Source organism: Mya arenaria, chromosome 13 (assembly GCF_026914265.1).
Source record: "Mya arenaria isolate MELC-2E11 chromosome 13, ASM2691426v1".
NCBI classification, from domain to species: domain Eukaryota; kingdom Metazoa; phylum Mollusca; class Bivalvia; order Myida; family Myidae; genus Mya; species Mya arenaria.
Window position 1 is genome coordinate 31,554,232 of NC_069134.1, and position 13,805 is coordinate 31,568,036.

At 34.9% G+C, this 13,805-nt stretch overlaps 1 protein-coding gene across 1 annotated transcript in view; it reads right to left on the reverse strand.

Annotated features, from left to right (window-relative positions):
• LOC128213660 (guanine nucleotide exchange factor subunit RIC1-like) overlaps positions 1–13,805 on the reverse strand; it is a 41,829-nt gene that overhangs the window by 23,426 nt on the left and 4,598 nt on the right. Inside the window, exons 4-18 of the mRNA XM_052919659.1 lie at positions 13,339–13,446; positions 12,447–12,589; positions 11,877–12,007; positions 11,085–11,176; positions 10,461–10,549; positions 9,749–9,893; positions 9,352–9,400; positions 8,411–8,554; positions 7,901–8,077; positions 6,953–7,063; positions 5,290–5,379; positions 3,699–3,864; positions 2,882–2,989; positions 2,031–2,182; positions 176–304 (exon numbers count right to left, since the gene is read on the reverse strand). Of these exons, the coding sequence (XP_052775619.1) occupies positions 176–304; positions 2,031–2,182; positions 2,882–2,989; positions 3,699–3,864; positions 5,290–5,379; positions 6,953–7,063; positions 7,901–8,077; positions 8,411–8,554; positions 9,352–9,400; positions 9,749–9,893; positions 10,461–10,549; positions 11,085–11,176; positions 11,877–12,007; positions 12,447–12,589; positions 13,339–13,446 (1,834 nt within the window). The remainder of the gene's footprint in view (positions 1–175; positions 305–2,030; positions 2,183–2,881; positions 2,990–3,698; positions 3,865–5,289; positions 5,380–6,952; positions 7,064–7,900; positions 8,078–8,410; positions 8,555–9,351; positions 9,401–9,748; positions 9,894–10,460; positions 10,550–11,084; positions 11,177–11,876; positions 12,008–12,446; positions 12,590–13,338; positions 13,447–13,805) is intronic.

The window sequence follows — 13,805 nt, forward strand, 5'->3', positions numbered from 1 at the left end:
TTGTAGGTGGTGTGGTCATGAAGTTTAAGGTAAAGATGGTCAGATAATGAGACCTACCTTCTACCGTGTGCCCCACACCCTAACCACAATGCCTCTGTTAGTTGTATTTTACATGTGTTTGTAGGTGGTGTGATCATGAAGTTTAAGGTAAAGATGGTTAGATAATGAGACCTACCTTCATGCCGTGTGCCCCACACCCTAACCACAATGCCTCTGTCAGTTGGAGTTTACATGTGTTTGTCCGCGGTGTGGTCCACATGTTCTCAACATTGGTGGCCACCACAGAGGGGGAAGTAAACGGCAACTGCAAAAGAGTTTTTTTTTAATCAATTATAACATGCAATCTAATTATATATCACTACCTAAAATAAGTCCTCTGTTGGTACAGATACAATTAATTACCATTATATAAATCATGTCCAAGTGGATTGTTCACCAAAAATATTATATAATGTGGTGGATGTCAATACCTGTTTCTGTTTATGTGGTGAGTGTCAATACCTGTTTCTGTTTATGTGGTGAGTGTCAATACCTGTTTCTGTTTATGTGGTGAGTGTCAATACCTGTTTCTGTTTATGTGGTGAATGTCAATACCTGTTTCTGTTTATGTGGTGAATGTCAATACCTGTTTCTGTGGTGAGTGTCAATACCTGTTTCTGTTTATGTGGTGAGTGTCAATACCTGTTTCTGTTTATGTGGTGAATGTCAATACCTGTTTCTGTTTATGTGGTGAGTGTCAATACCTGTTTCTGTTTATGTGGTGAGTGTCAATACCTGTTTCTGTTTATGTGGTGAATGTCAATACCTGTTTCTGTTTATGTGGTGAGTGTCAATACCTGTTTCTGTTTATGTGGTGAATGTCAATACCTGTTTCTGTTTATGTGGTGAGTGTCAATATGTCAATACCTGTTTCTGTTTATATGGTGAATGTCAATACCTGTTTCTGTTTATGTGGTGAATGTCAATACCTGTTTCTGTTTATGTGGTGAGTGTCAATACCTGTTTCTGTTTATGTGGTGAGTGTCAATACCTGTTTCTGTTTATGTGGTGAATGTCAATACCTGTTTCTGTTTATGTGGTGAGTGTCAATACCTGTTTCTGTTTATGTGGTGAGTGTCAATACCTGTTTCTGTTTATGTGGTGAATGTCAATACCTGTTTCTGTTTATGTGGTGAATGTCAATACCTGTTTCTGTTTATGTGGTGAATGTCAATACCTGTTTCTGTTTATGTGGTGAATGTCAATACCTGTTTCTGTTTATGTGGTGATGTCAATACCTGTTTCTGTTTATGTGGTGAATGTCAATACCTGTTTCTGTTTATATGGTGAATGTCAATACCTGTTTCTGTTTATGTGGTGAATGTCAATACCTGTTTATGTTTATGTGGTGAATGTCAATACCTGTTTCTGTTTATGTGGTGAGTGTCAATACCTGTTTCTGTTTATGTGGTGAGTGTCAATACCTGTTTCTGTTTATGTGGTGAATGTCAATACCTGTTTCTGTTTATGTGGTGAGTGTCAATACCTGTTTCTGTTTATGTGGTGAATGTCAATACCTGTTTCTGTTTATGTGGTGAGTGTCAATACCTGTTTCTGTTTATGTGGTGAGTGTCAATACCTGTTTCTGTTTATGTGGTGAATGTCAATACCTGTTTCTGTTTATGTGGGTGAGTGTCAATACCTGTTTCTGTTTATGTGGTGAGTGTCAATACCTGTTTCTGTTTATGTGGTGAGTGTCAATACCTGTTTCTGTTTATGTGGTGAATGTCAATACCTGTTTCTGTTTATGTGGTGAATGTCAATACCTGTTTCTGTTTATGTGGTGAATGTCAATACCTGTTTCTGTTTATGTGGTGAGTGTCAATATGTCAATACCTTTTTCTGTTTATATGGTGAATGTCAATACCTGTTTCTGTTTATGTGGTGAATGTCAATACCTGTTTCTGTTTATGTGGTGAATGTCAATACCTGTTTCTGTTTATGTGGTGAATGTCAATACCTGTTTCTGTTTATGTGGTGAATGTCAATACCTGTTTCTGTTTATGTGGTGAGTGTTTATCCTTCTCCAGTATCTGTGGGCCACTCCGGTCTCTCTGGAACACGAGCAGTTTTCCCGCCACATTCAACAGAAGACTCTCCGTGTCACGTGCACCGTGACTCCTCAGCTGGCAGCTGACTGGGGCTGAAAGAGTGGAAAAGGAAAGATATACATGTATGCAAGATAAAAAGTTGGGTATATTTTTATAAGAATAGAATTTCTCATAAAATCTTTATCAGTCATCAGAAATAACAGGTCACGCCATTTATTTGATTATATATTTTAAAAGGTTATTTCAAATGCTTAACAATGTTCTTCATTGTTAATTACACTTGTTTTGGCATTTTACTTGTGTTATTCTCTTATGCCGCAACATTGAACATTTTAATGCATTTTATATTTCTATTAGAATTTGAAGCATGTGAAATAATTTTTTAAATGATAGTTTTGAGGATTGAGCTGAATACAAACTAGTTAAACCTGTTTTGACCACATTTTTTCTCTTTTTAGAGAACACAGCCATGAATCAGTTATCACTTGCCATATGCAATCTATTATCAGTGACCACAAGCATAAACAATACTTAATCATCATTTTATCCCTATTTGTGTTAAATCCTCTATTCATATGTTGTCTCATAATGTATCCAGAAATGTTATCTCTGAGATGTAATGCAATCTACTTTAGTTTTTTTATTCCAAAAAGAAAGCTAAGCTAATAATCAATACCTAATAATTACTATTTATGTTCAGACATTTCAATGGGATTTTTGAAATACTTTTAAACAGCTGATCTCTACATATTATTTACAAAATTGATATTCAAACTTTTACAGCCACTTACCAACATCAATCTTCAAAGATGTAAGAAGCACACCAGTTACACAGACTGGGTGGGGAATGTACGTGTTCAGCGCAACTTCTTGAACCTTCGACAACTGTAATGAAGCATCTATTAGCAGAAATAGGATTATCTATCATAATTTTTTTATAGTGCTTGATAACATTAACTTAAACAAGAGCGACACAGAGCAAACATCAATGCTAGCCTATTGTCTTTCTTGCTGTTCATGTGGGTATTGCCTCTGGCATACTTTTTTTTTTTCAAAGTTTCATTTGTATACCTTGAACCATCTCAGAGATATGGCCAAAGTAAAAGATACTTCAATGACACTGACAACACCAATGTCACCAAGGCTTTAACAATAACTCATCTGTTTCTTCGAAAAACAGACAAGTTAACAATAGAAAATCACAAGCAGATTCAAACACTTTGGGTTGTCCATTTAGCGCAGTGGTTAGCACATTCGCTTCTCACCAAGGCGACTAAGGTTCCTCAACTAGGTGTATACGAGTTTGGTTGGTGACCAAGCTGGACAAGTGGGTTTTATCCGGGTTCTACTGTTTTCCTCAAGACCAGACTCTTGTACACCATCGTGCCAACGACTTAGCATAGGTTAATATAACTTTCTCCACAATCGTTGTAAAATAAAAAATGTTTAAACTAAATAAACCCTTGTTGTTTGTTAACAAGTTGGTTAAAGGGCATAACTCCACGATTCTCAAGGTCATTACAGTACATTGTTTAGTTTAAAACGACAAAACAGACAAGTAAAAATGACATTCGTGTTATTACACGAGAAATCCAAATTCATACTTACTGGCTGGAGTATTTTTCCTTTCAAGGTTGAATATCATTACGTGAGAATCCACAAAGAACAGCAGTAGCGTGTCCTTGAAAATGTTGAGTAACAACACCTGCGAGGGGACCTTTTGTGTGCAGGCGAACGTGTTGTCTAGCTTGGAGCCTCGCCAGTAACACCGCACCTAAACCAAAAGAAATCTCGGTTACTTTCATGTAAGAAAATAAAATGTTTGTTTCCCCAAAAAATTGGGAACGTATGTCGGGAAAAAAAAGAAGATTTTAATTAATTAAAATGCACTGTTGTATATTACATACATTTTTTGTTCAGGAAGGTTTATGAAATAAATCACAAATCTACATTAATTAAATCATTTAGAAAATAAAGGAAATTGACTCGCTCATGTTTTGTATAAGGCACATTAAGATGAAGAAATAAAGTGTGGCAGATCATTAGGATTGTTAATACTAAGTTACTGAGGGCTGGAACCTTTTAACAAATGTCAATATCACCCAAATAATGTCTTTGAAGTTTACCATTTTCAAAAGTGTGAGAAATGTTTTCAACAAAAAGCTTAAAGGTTAAATCATTCTTAAGTTTATGTAAAATTCGCGTGGGGGAGCGATTTTCAATTTATTTCTCGACTATAAAGCGTGCTTTAACTTCCGAAAAATAAACAATGTTTTTTATACTTAAATTGTTTGTTTTTTCTGACATTTGGTATCAAAGAGTAAAATGATTATAAAAATAGTATTTTCAGATGAATTATCATGAAATAAAATAATTTGGTTTAAAAACATGAGCGAGTCTCTTTAACTTTTTAGTGTTCAATTTTCTTTTGTCCAATGAGAAGGTAGTATTTTTCAATTTTTCCAATTCATTAATTTCAGTAAATCAGAAGTCAGCTGTTTTTAATTTAAAGCTCATGAAGCGATAGATATAAACAGTGGCTTGCCCATTTACTTAGTAGTTTACACAAGAAAACGTAGACAGCCATAATCAACATTAATAGGCTAAACCACATTTATTCATTTTCACCGGTGTAAAACAGTGTTAAGTCGCACTTAACATTTAACTAGATAATAGGTTTATGTAACTAAGTAATTGTATTCATGATAACGAGCAGTTCTTTTAAAGTACTGTTCCCCCTATTTGCATCAACAAAGTATTTTCACAAAATATGTCTTTTGATATAATTATTGTTATCATCCTAGGTTTTTGCAAAACATTTTCTTAATGCAGTGGGGAAATGATGTTTAATTTGATAAAAGTTTATTCATTGATTATACTTTAGTTGTAAAATACTACTTCAAGTTATATCAAACTTTTAAGAATTTACATAAACGGATCACATGCAGAAAACACAGTTTATTGAACTCCTGTACCTAAAGAATGTGATTATTTATTTCCATGTTCATTATAGACCAATTCATATAGTTAGTGTCAGAGGGTCTTTGAAATGTTCACTCTCAGAAAAATGGCAATACTGAGTTTAAACTAAATGAAAATCCTGAATTAATTCATGAGTACCACCCATTAATATTATAAATTATTGGAAATCGAAAATCAATTTTTTGAACTACATTTTATAGAAACATGAGTTTCATACCTCATCTCTCTGTCCAATGATGTTGTAACAGGCCACGCAGAGAAAGTCCTTCCACCAGGCCATACCACCTGAGACAACCATGTCACGCTCCTGCAAAAAAACATCACTTTATTATACCTTAATTACATTCTCAATGCAAAGTTCCCATACAATATCGGTAGATATCAGTACTAAGAACATTTTTGACGCCCAGAGGGAGAAATTTTACTGTCATAATAAACTTCCACCCGGTACGAAATCTCGGTACTGATGACTGCCCGCATGCGCATTCATTGATATTTTATTTCCAATGGGAAAAAAGCAACAACATTTTATAAAATGGCTAGTTAACAATTTTGCACCAATAATGAAGCCAATTTAACTGTTACTCTAGATAAAGATAATGAAGTTGCTTCAGTATAAGCCTAATCTTGTTTGACAGTATTTCCTCACGTTGACAAATTTACTATCACCTTGCATATTTCTGGCAGTTTGATCATCAAGAAATGTTTTAATAATATTTATGCAAACCATTTGATGCTAAAATGCCGACTCCTTTTCATAACACTCAGATATAATATAATTTGTCAATAATAATAAATTAAACTAGAGATTGCTTTTTTGAAAAAAAACACTTGTCTCCCCTATTGTGTGGTCGTAGCTGAGAAAAAATAAATGATGGACATGAAATTTGTAAGTTTGGACTGGACAACGAACCAACAGTGAAGTTTGGTTTATTCATCTGTATTAAATAGTGAAGAGAAAAAAGTGTTGATGATTGATCTTGGAAAATGTAAACAAAGTTTGCATTGTATGAAGTTCCTGGGCGCAAGCATTATTCATTTATTGATTGGAAACCATTTTTCAGCTCAAGATCATTGTGACATTGACCTACTGATCACAAAATCAAGAGGGATCATCTACATGACCAACTTGCATACCAAGTATTAAACACTTGGTTGCAAGCGTTCTTTAGTTACTGAGCAGTAACTGTTCTTCACCTCAGGGTCATGGCAACCTTGACCGTTGACATACTGATCTCAAAATCAATAGGGGTCATCTACAAGTCATGACCGACTAGCATACCAAGTATAAAGTTCCTGGGTGCAAGTGTTCTTTATTTATTGAGCGGAAACAAAGTGTGATGAACAGACTGATGGACTGACTGACTGACTTACAGACTAATCACAAAATCAAAAGGGGTCATCTACTAGTCATGACCAACTTGTAAACCAAGTATCAAAATTCCTGGGTGCAAGCGTTGTTTAGTTACTTAGCTGAAACCGTTTCCACACCTCAAGGTCACGGTGACCTTGACCTTTGACCTAATGATCTCAAAATCAATAGGAGTCGTCTACTAGTCATGACCAACAAGCATACCAAGTATTAAGTTCCTGGGTACAAGCTCTCTTTTGTTATTGAGCAGAAACCATTTTTAAGCTTAAGGTCCCCCCCAACATATCGTTTTTTACCTGAAGGTAACCTTGACCTTTGACCTAGTGATCTCAAAATCAAAAGTGTGACGTAGTGACGGATTGACTGACTGACTGACCGACTGACGGACAGGGCAAAAACAATATGTCTCCCCATTCTACCATTCTACTACAGAAAATACACAACATATAAATATTCTAGAATTTGGCTTCCTCAAAGATTTTTTCAATTTTCCATTAGCTGTCCATACCTGAGTTTCATTCCCAAAGAGTTTCCACTTCCTGGTGAAGAGTGCGTAATGAGCGAGGCCTGTCTTCCCTGCCACAGCCACACACTGGCCCGCCTTGTCCACACATGTATACTGTAGGCACCAAAACAACAATGTTTCATAAAATATTAACAAAAATTGTTTGCTATTAACAGTAATGTGTTTTACATGCTTTATGGCTATAAATGTGGTAACATTTAATGCTAAATTAACAATTTGTCAAACATAATGCCTCCTGAATGCTTCTTTGTCAAAAACATACGGCAGATAAAAACTGAATTGATTATAATTAGTAAAAAAAATCTGTCTCAACTCTACACAAAGGGATATTCAAAGAACACCATACTTCACAATGCCCCAAATGAAAATTGCTTTCAAAAGTCAACAACTTAATTGTATTACCATGCAAATTTAAGATGTCCTTCGATATGAGATTTTTTAATATTGACAAAAAGCAAGTTTATACATGATCATTGTATAACCATACCAAACACTAAGAGTTATTTAAGGGTGCTGCACTCAGTTCATTTTTGTTAGCACCCTTTTGCCCTCATGCAGGACGGCATCGGCACTCCTCTGCCAACACTTTAGACTATTAAATTAATTAAAGTACTATTTTTGTTTTCATTAAAATTTAAAGCATGATTATAAATGCATACAAACTTTACATTTAATCAACAGTTGAAATCTAGTATTACTTCAATTAAACACAATCCCTTTAATTTGTTGTCAAATTCATAATTTTCCCATTCTTCACAGCCCAATACAATGTACCCTTTTTGCCTTTAGCACCCTGTCCCTCTTGTACAGCACCCTCTCCATTTAAAACCTGGCTAAAACTCTAAACACATAAGCCAAATACATTCTTCAAAGACTCAATTCAGACAAGCTAGTCTAAGAAAATGTGGCTTAAATCTATATTAGATTTACCCTAATAGGCCAGTTGGCAGCCAGGTAGCTATGAGAGATAGGAATAATCTGCCATTGTTTACTGCCAACAAGAATGTGCGCCTCCCTCCCAGTGTACTGGCTAGACTTTGATGTTATGTCACCCGTGTTAAGGTAGAGCTTGTCTTCACCTTGCATGAACACGTGTTCGTGGTTTGTCTGAAATGAGAAACACGTTTATGGCTTAAATAATATGCTAAAACTTATGTTGGAAGCTGTCTTTTAAGCTGAGGTATTACCCCCAATTGTCATTCATGATTTTTTTTCTTTCTGGGAAATTTAAGTACACAAATTGTTTAAAATCTAATATATCTCTATTTCAGACTAAGATTAGAAGTTCATACATCAAGATTTCAAAGTATTTTACTGTGCATAGGACGCTAGCATAGATAGGACACAGGCAAAAAAATATGTGGAAAATCAGGATAAAAAAACTAATTTCAAATCTGACAGCTTGCCACTAACTAATCATTTTCCATATCTCGTACTCACCATACAGGGGTTTACTGTGAGACAACTCTTGACAAACTGTAGCTGTATGAGGTCCGACCTGTTGACCGTCTCATACTGTCCAGCCTCCTCTGCTGCATCCTGGGTGCCGATCATCCACAGGTGATAACCTTCAAGGCCCCACTCCTAGGAGAACAAGAGAATATACATGTAAAAGTTCATGTAAAATGTTTTGTAAGCAGCTTGGAGGAGAAATTTTTGAAGTCACAACCATAATTTATTAACAGTTTTATAAGTTTTCTGGATATAACTCTACTTTAAGGTGGTGTTTAGTAGGGGTAAAACTATAATTAATTCTGGTTTCCAAAAAAAATAGATGATTGCTACATCAAAGAGACATAATTTTGATTTAACTACTAGTCAAATGGAATTAACGTTGTAACCAAAACCATAAAGATGAAAGGCTGACCACAGTCAAGAGTAAGTTTTGCCCAGTAGTGCTCTATCAAACATTGCATGTACCGTTCTTTTCACTCTATACAATACAACAGTATTAACTGAAATTGAAGATTGATCGAAATGACCACTCTGATTGCTGATAATCGATTGTGGTTCTTGTCTGATGCCCTAAAGTTTATGTAATTGATACATGCAAACAGTCGATCATCCAGGATTTTCTTGTGATCCATATGAAATTGTACTCCCTATGCCATGCATCTTCTGTAGGGGATGACAACAATTATCTTCATATGTTAACAATTATTTTATAGGCTAAGTTTGAACTGATGTACTTTAAAAAAATTGAATCTGTATTCTGGAATATTTTTAAAAATAATGATACGTCCAACGCCTATAAGTTTATGTCCTTCAAGGCTATATGCCGCTATTCCAGTTAGAACTGCAGTCTCAGGATTAGAAATTCTTTAAATACTATCATTTCTACTGGACTATAGAAAACTAAGAAATATTTAAATCCTACGAACCATTGACTTTACTGATGGCGGAAATAACTTGGAGTATTCATTTGACACACTGGAAAGAAAAAGTAAAACAGCTAAAGAATTTTGCTACGTAAAGATAATGTGCAATGTAATACAGAATTTGAATTTTAGTAATGCTATCTTTAGTCCTTTTTGTGAAAAATAAAGGTCACTATTTCTGCATTAAGCTATGAAACAAACGAAAATTGTTAAAAGACTTGAAACACAATCAAATACTAAAAGCTGAAAATAAATGGTTGACATGTCAGTCCTATCTCTGAACATGTGTCTACAACCACCATCATCAAATGAAAAGCAAACTAAAAGTCAAAGGTATGTACTCTTTCAATACTTTCTCATCTTTGTTACCCCCATATTTCTAAACCAATGAAATGCATACCAGTAATCTCCCCCAACAGTGCATATCAGCAATGATCCAAACACACTCCACAGTGAGAAGCCACCCTTCCTCCATGTCATGGCCAGTGCTGTACCATCTGGTGTCCACTTCAGGCAGGAGACAGGACCTACTGTTTTGTCCATCTCTGAATCAAAATGATGTGTGACAATATTGAATTCACAAATATTGATTATTGCATTAATATTGATTCAAGCTTTCTATTTTTTTCTCTTGGGTAAAACAAGTGCTAATGGCATTCAAGAGAGATGCCCTGGTGGGTATAGAAATCAAAGCCCAGTTTAAATAACGAAACTTAGTTGTATTTTTTAGGAATTTCATAGTTTACACAAGTTTATTCTTTTTCATTCCTAAATTAATTCTGTTAATTCAATTTCAAGTTTGGCTGAATTTCAGTTTTACAAATATTTAACAAAATAATCAAAATATGATGCTAAAATCAAGATCTAAATTGAGTTTTATAGTGGAACATCTACGTAACAAAGCAGTTTTCAACTCCTTGTGAAATATTTGATAGTAAACAGAAAATTTGAAAGTCAGTGATTGTCACAAGCCCACACAAATATGCAAACACCAGAGTTATTCAATATTACATGAAAGATATCCAGCTGGGGTTCCTGGCTTTACTGAATAGCCGCACATGTTTTAAGATTAAGTAACTATTACTGTATATGATTTAAGTGTAGTTGTGTACCTGGAAAGTTTTTACAGGTGACCTGCAGCCTGTGTGTCGCCTCCAGAGTTCCCTCAACCTCATTTAATGTGTACACCACTCCATTTGACCTGCAAAAAATGACGGTTTAGTTACGTTGACAAGTTATATTGAGATGTATTTTTACAAACAGACAATTGAGTTTTGTACATCCCATTTCACGTTCCATTTATGTCCTCTTAAATGCAAACGTTAGAAACGTTTTTTGCAGAATCTATTAAGTATTTTGTATTGTGTTGAAATGAAAGAAACAACTGCATGTGTCTGCATGTATAACTCATACAATAGTAAACCATATAGTATTACCTTATTTGTACTTATAGACATCATCATAGCAGTGTCATTTCGAAGACTCTCTAAACATCTTCTTAAAATTGTCAGTACCAAATGGTGCTGTGTAACCTTAGAATATTGCACTAGGTTTTTGGTTTATAGTATACAAAATAGCTGCCATATAGACCTTTTAACAACGCAATAAGCTCATTTGTCATGTTTTCAATCAGGACAAACAATTTTAATAGCCTATACTAATAGAATATATTAGGTAACATCTTCCTATACATCTATAAGGGTGTGCACGTCTACACAGACAAATACGGTACATACCCTTTGCATCCATAGGCTATCAATCTATATCTGTGGTTGACAGCCAAGCAAGCCACATCCTTAATATCTGTTGCCCACACTCCAACAGTGCCCTGAAAAGAAATTACATTTACTTTGAAAATATTAAGAATGTTTTAACAAACACAGTTCTAAATATCTTGTAATATGTAAAATGGGTGAACAAATAAAAGTAAAGGAACTGATTTCATTCAATTTCAGCCAGTCCCATTAAAAAAAATATCCAAAGACTATATGACAAACATTTCCTAAGTAACTGGTGTAACAGACTGCAAAAATTGCTATGTGCTCCTGTAGATGATCGACCTATGACCACTCACTCTTCAGCCTGACACTCTACTGCGTTGCTATAAAAGCTTGATTTATAGCGATACTGATGTCATATAAATAATATCATTTTGCAATGACATTGAGGCTTATTATGCAGTGAAAGTTTTTTACCTTTGGTACAAAATGTAGCAGACTGTATAACTTGTTATGAAATTCTGGTGAAAATAAAACTATAGACCTCTTCCTCTGCACAAAGACACTACCAAATCTTAACAAGCAATTTAAGTTATTTACCTTGGGCACAAATGTAACAGACTAACAATTTGCTATGTGGATCTGGTGGGAATCAAACCAACAACTTATTCTGTGCAAGTTGACACTATACCTTGTTGCTATAAAAGCTAGCTGTATAGCAAGTATTAAAGCTGTTATATGCCACGTATATACATATCGCATATCTGGTTACACTTGTATAAGTTTTTTCCCAATCAAAGCCACACCTACCCTCTCTTCCCTCATGGCTGAAGACATGAGTAGCAGAGCTTTCCCTGAAGACAGAACCATACAGTAACCTCCGATAATGGGACTGTACTCCATCTGAACCACATAGCCATCTGCCTCAGTTAATCGCGTGCCTGAAACATACACAGGTGGTCATTACTGCCAATTGAATTGATCAAGAAAAAAATAAAAATTGTAATGAAAATGATAGTAAAAACAAGGTTTTATGGCCTTGAAAGAATGCAAAATACGTTTGATTCTAGTGTCAACTTTTTAAATGAGTGGGGGGAAATGATGTTATTCTAAGATACATGTCTACACTAGTGTTATACTGATATGACCTAAACAAAATTACATTTGGTTCGGGGTACCTGACCCGTACCACGGATTAAGCACCAACCCTACGCTTTTAAAGTCGGTTGGTATAAAAACAATTTGGCCAAATAATAATACAAGAAAATATGAAATGGTTTTTTTTTCAATCGAAACAAGGAACATCATGTAATAAAATATAATATTAACAAGATAATGAGTAAATATATGGAATAAAGATATTTATGAGATTAGCATTACCACTTGAACGCAGAAAATCTGATGCTACTGGCATTTCCTGTAGATGGAACGAGGCTTTGTCATTGCGCTGGGCGTTCCAGCGAAGCCGGGTAACAGACCCATCCACAGACGCCACTGCCAACTCCTCCCGAATACACAGACAGCTGGAAAATCAGAAGACATTATGATTAGTGCATGGAAAACAGGTTGTAGACAGTTAAAGAGTATTAAAGGGAGATAATCATGAATCCTCCTTATTTTTCATGATTATTTCCCATGTTACATAAATAAGTTTGATTACTGCCTACAACAGCCATACTCTGCCATATTTTATAAGATTAATACTAAAGTAAGTGTGGTGGCACACTTATATTATACAGACAATATTTAAGTGTGATCCCCACTTTAGTTATCAGTGCTACATTGTATGTTCCAAAAGGTTCTTTTGTTACCTAAAACAAAAAAAAGTTTTTTCTTGCATACATGTACATAACTCATATATACATGAAGCATGTCTCGACCAAGTCATGTCTATTTTAATTCATGAAAACATTGCCTAAGGAAATTGGATTAGGCCACACTGCAAAACAAGTCAGGGGTTGCGACAGATTATATTTCCCAGGGATCTAGAAAATGTGTCTTTGTTCTATGTGATAGGTACCTCCTGTGCAAAATAATCCGCAAATGAAATCATTTGACAATTGTTAATAAAGTTAAGCTTAAACTTTAAATGTTCTTTGGGTTTCTTACTTTTTTCATGCGAAACATTATGGGACACATGTCTTCACTTGTAAATTCGGGAGTCCGTCCGTGAAATTGGGTGTCCTCTGGATTCCGAGAAACCATTAGTGTTTAACGCTCGAAATACAGAAGCTTATGTTTCTTTTTATCATATCCCGTCAGTAAAACCTACCATGACAGTTTGGCTGTGAGCTGTACATATGACTGCAAGGAGATCTTGATGGCTGGGATAGAGTCACCCTCAACAATGCCATTAATCTCTCGTCTTGGCACTTGTGTCCTGCAAATGTAAAATATAACATATAACAATAAACAGTTTACTTTGATAGTTTACTTTGAATGCAAAAGACAAAAATAATACAGTCAAACTCCTTTGCCTCCAGGGAACTGAAAAATACCTCAAGCATCAAGAAATTCAAGCCAAGTGGGATGATTGCCTTTAGTGGAAAGAAATTGGTCCTTTATATCCAGTTTGAGCCAACGAAGAAATTGAGTCAAGAGAGTTTGACCCAATGGAATTTGACTGTATACATGTATAACTTAAGTTTTACTAATTATGCCTTGTTAATAAATCTTTCATAACAGAATAGTCAGATATGTAATCTATTCTTTTAAAATATTTAATGTTTATAAACCATA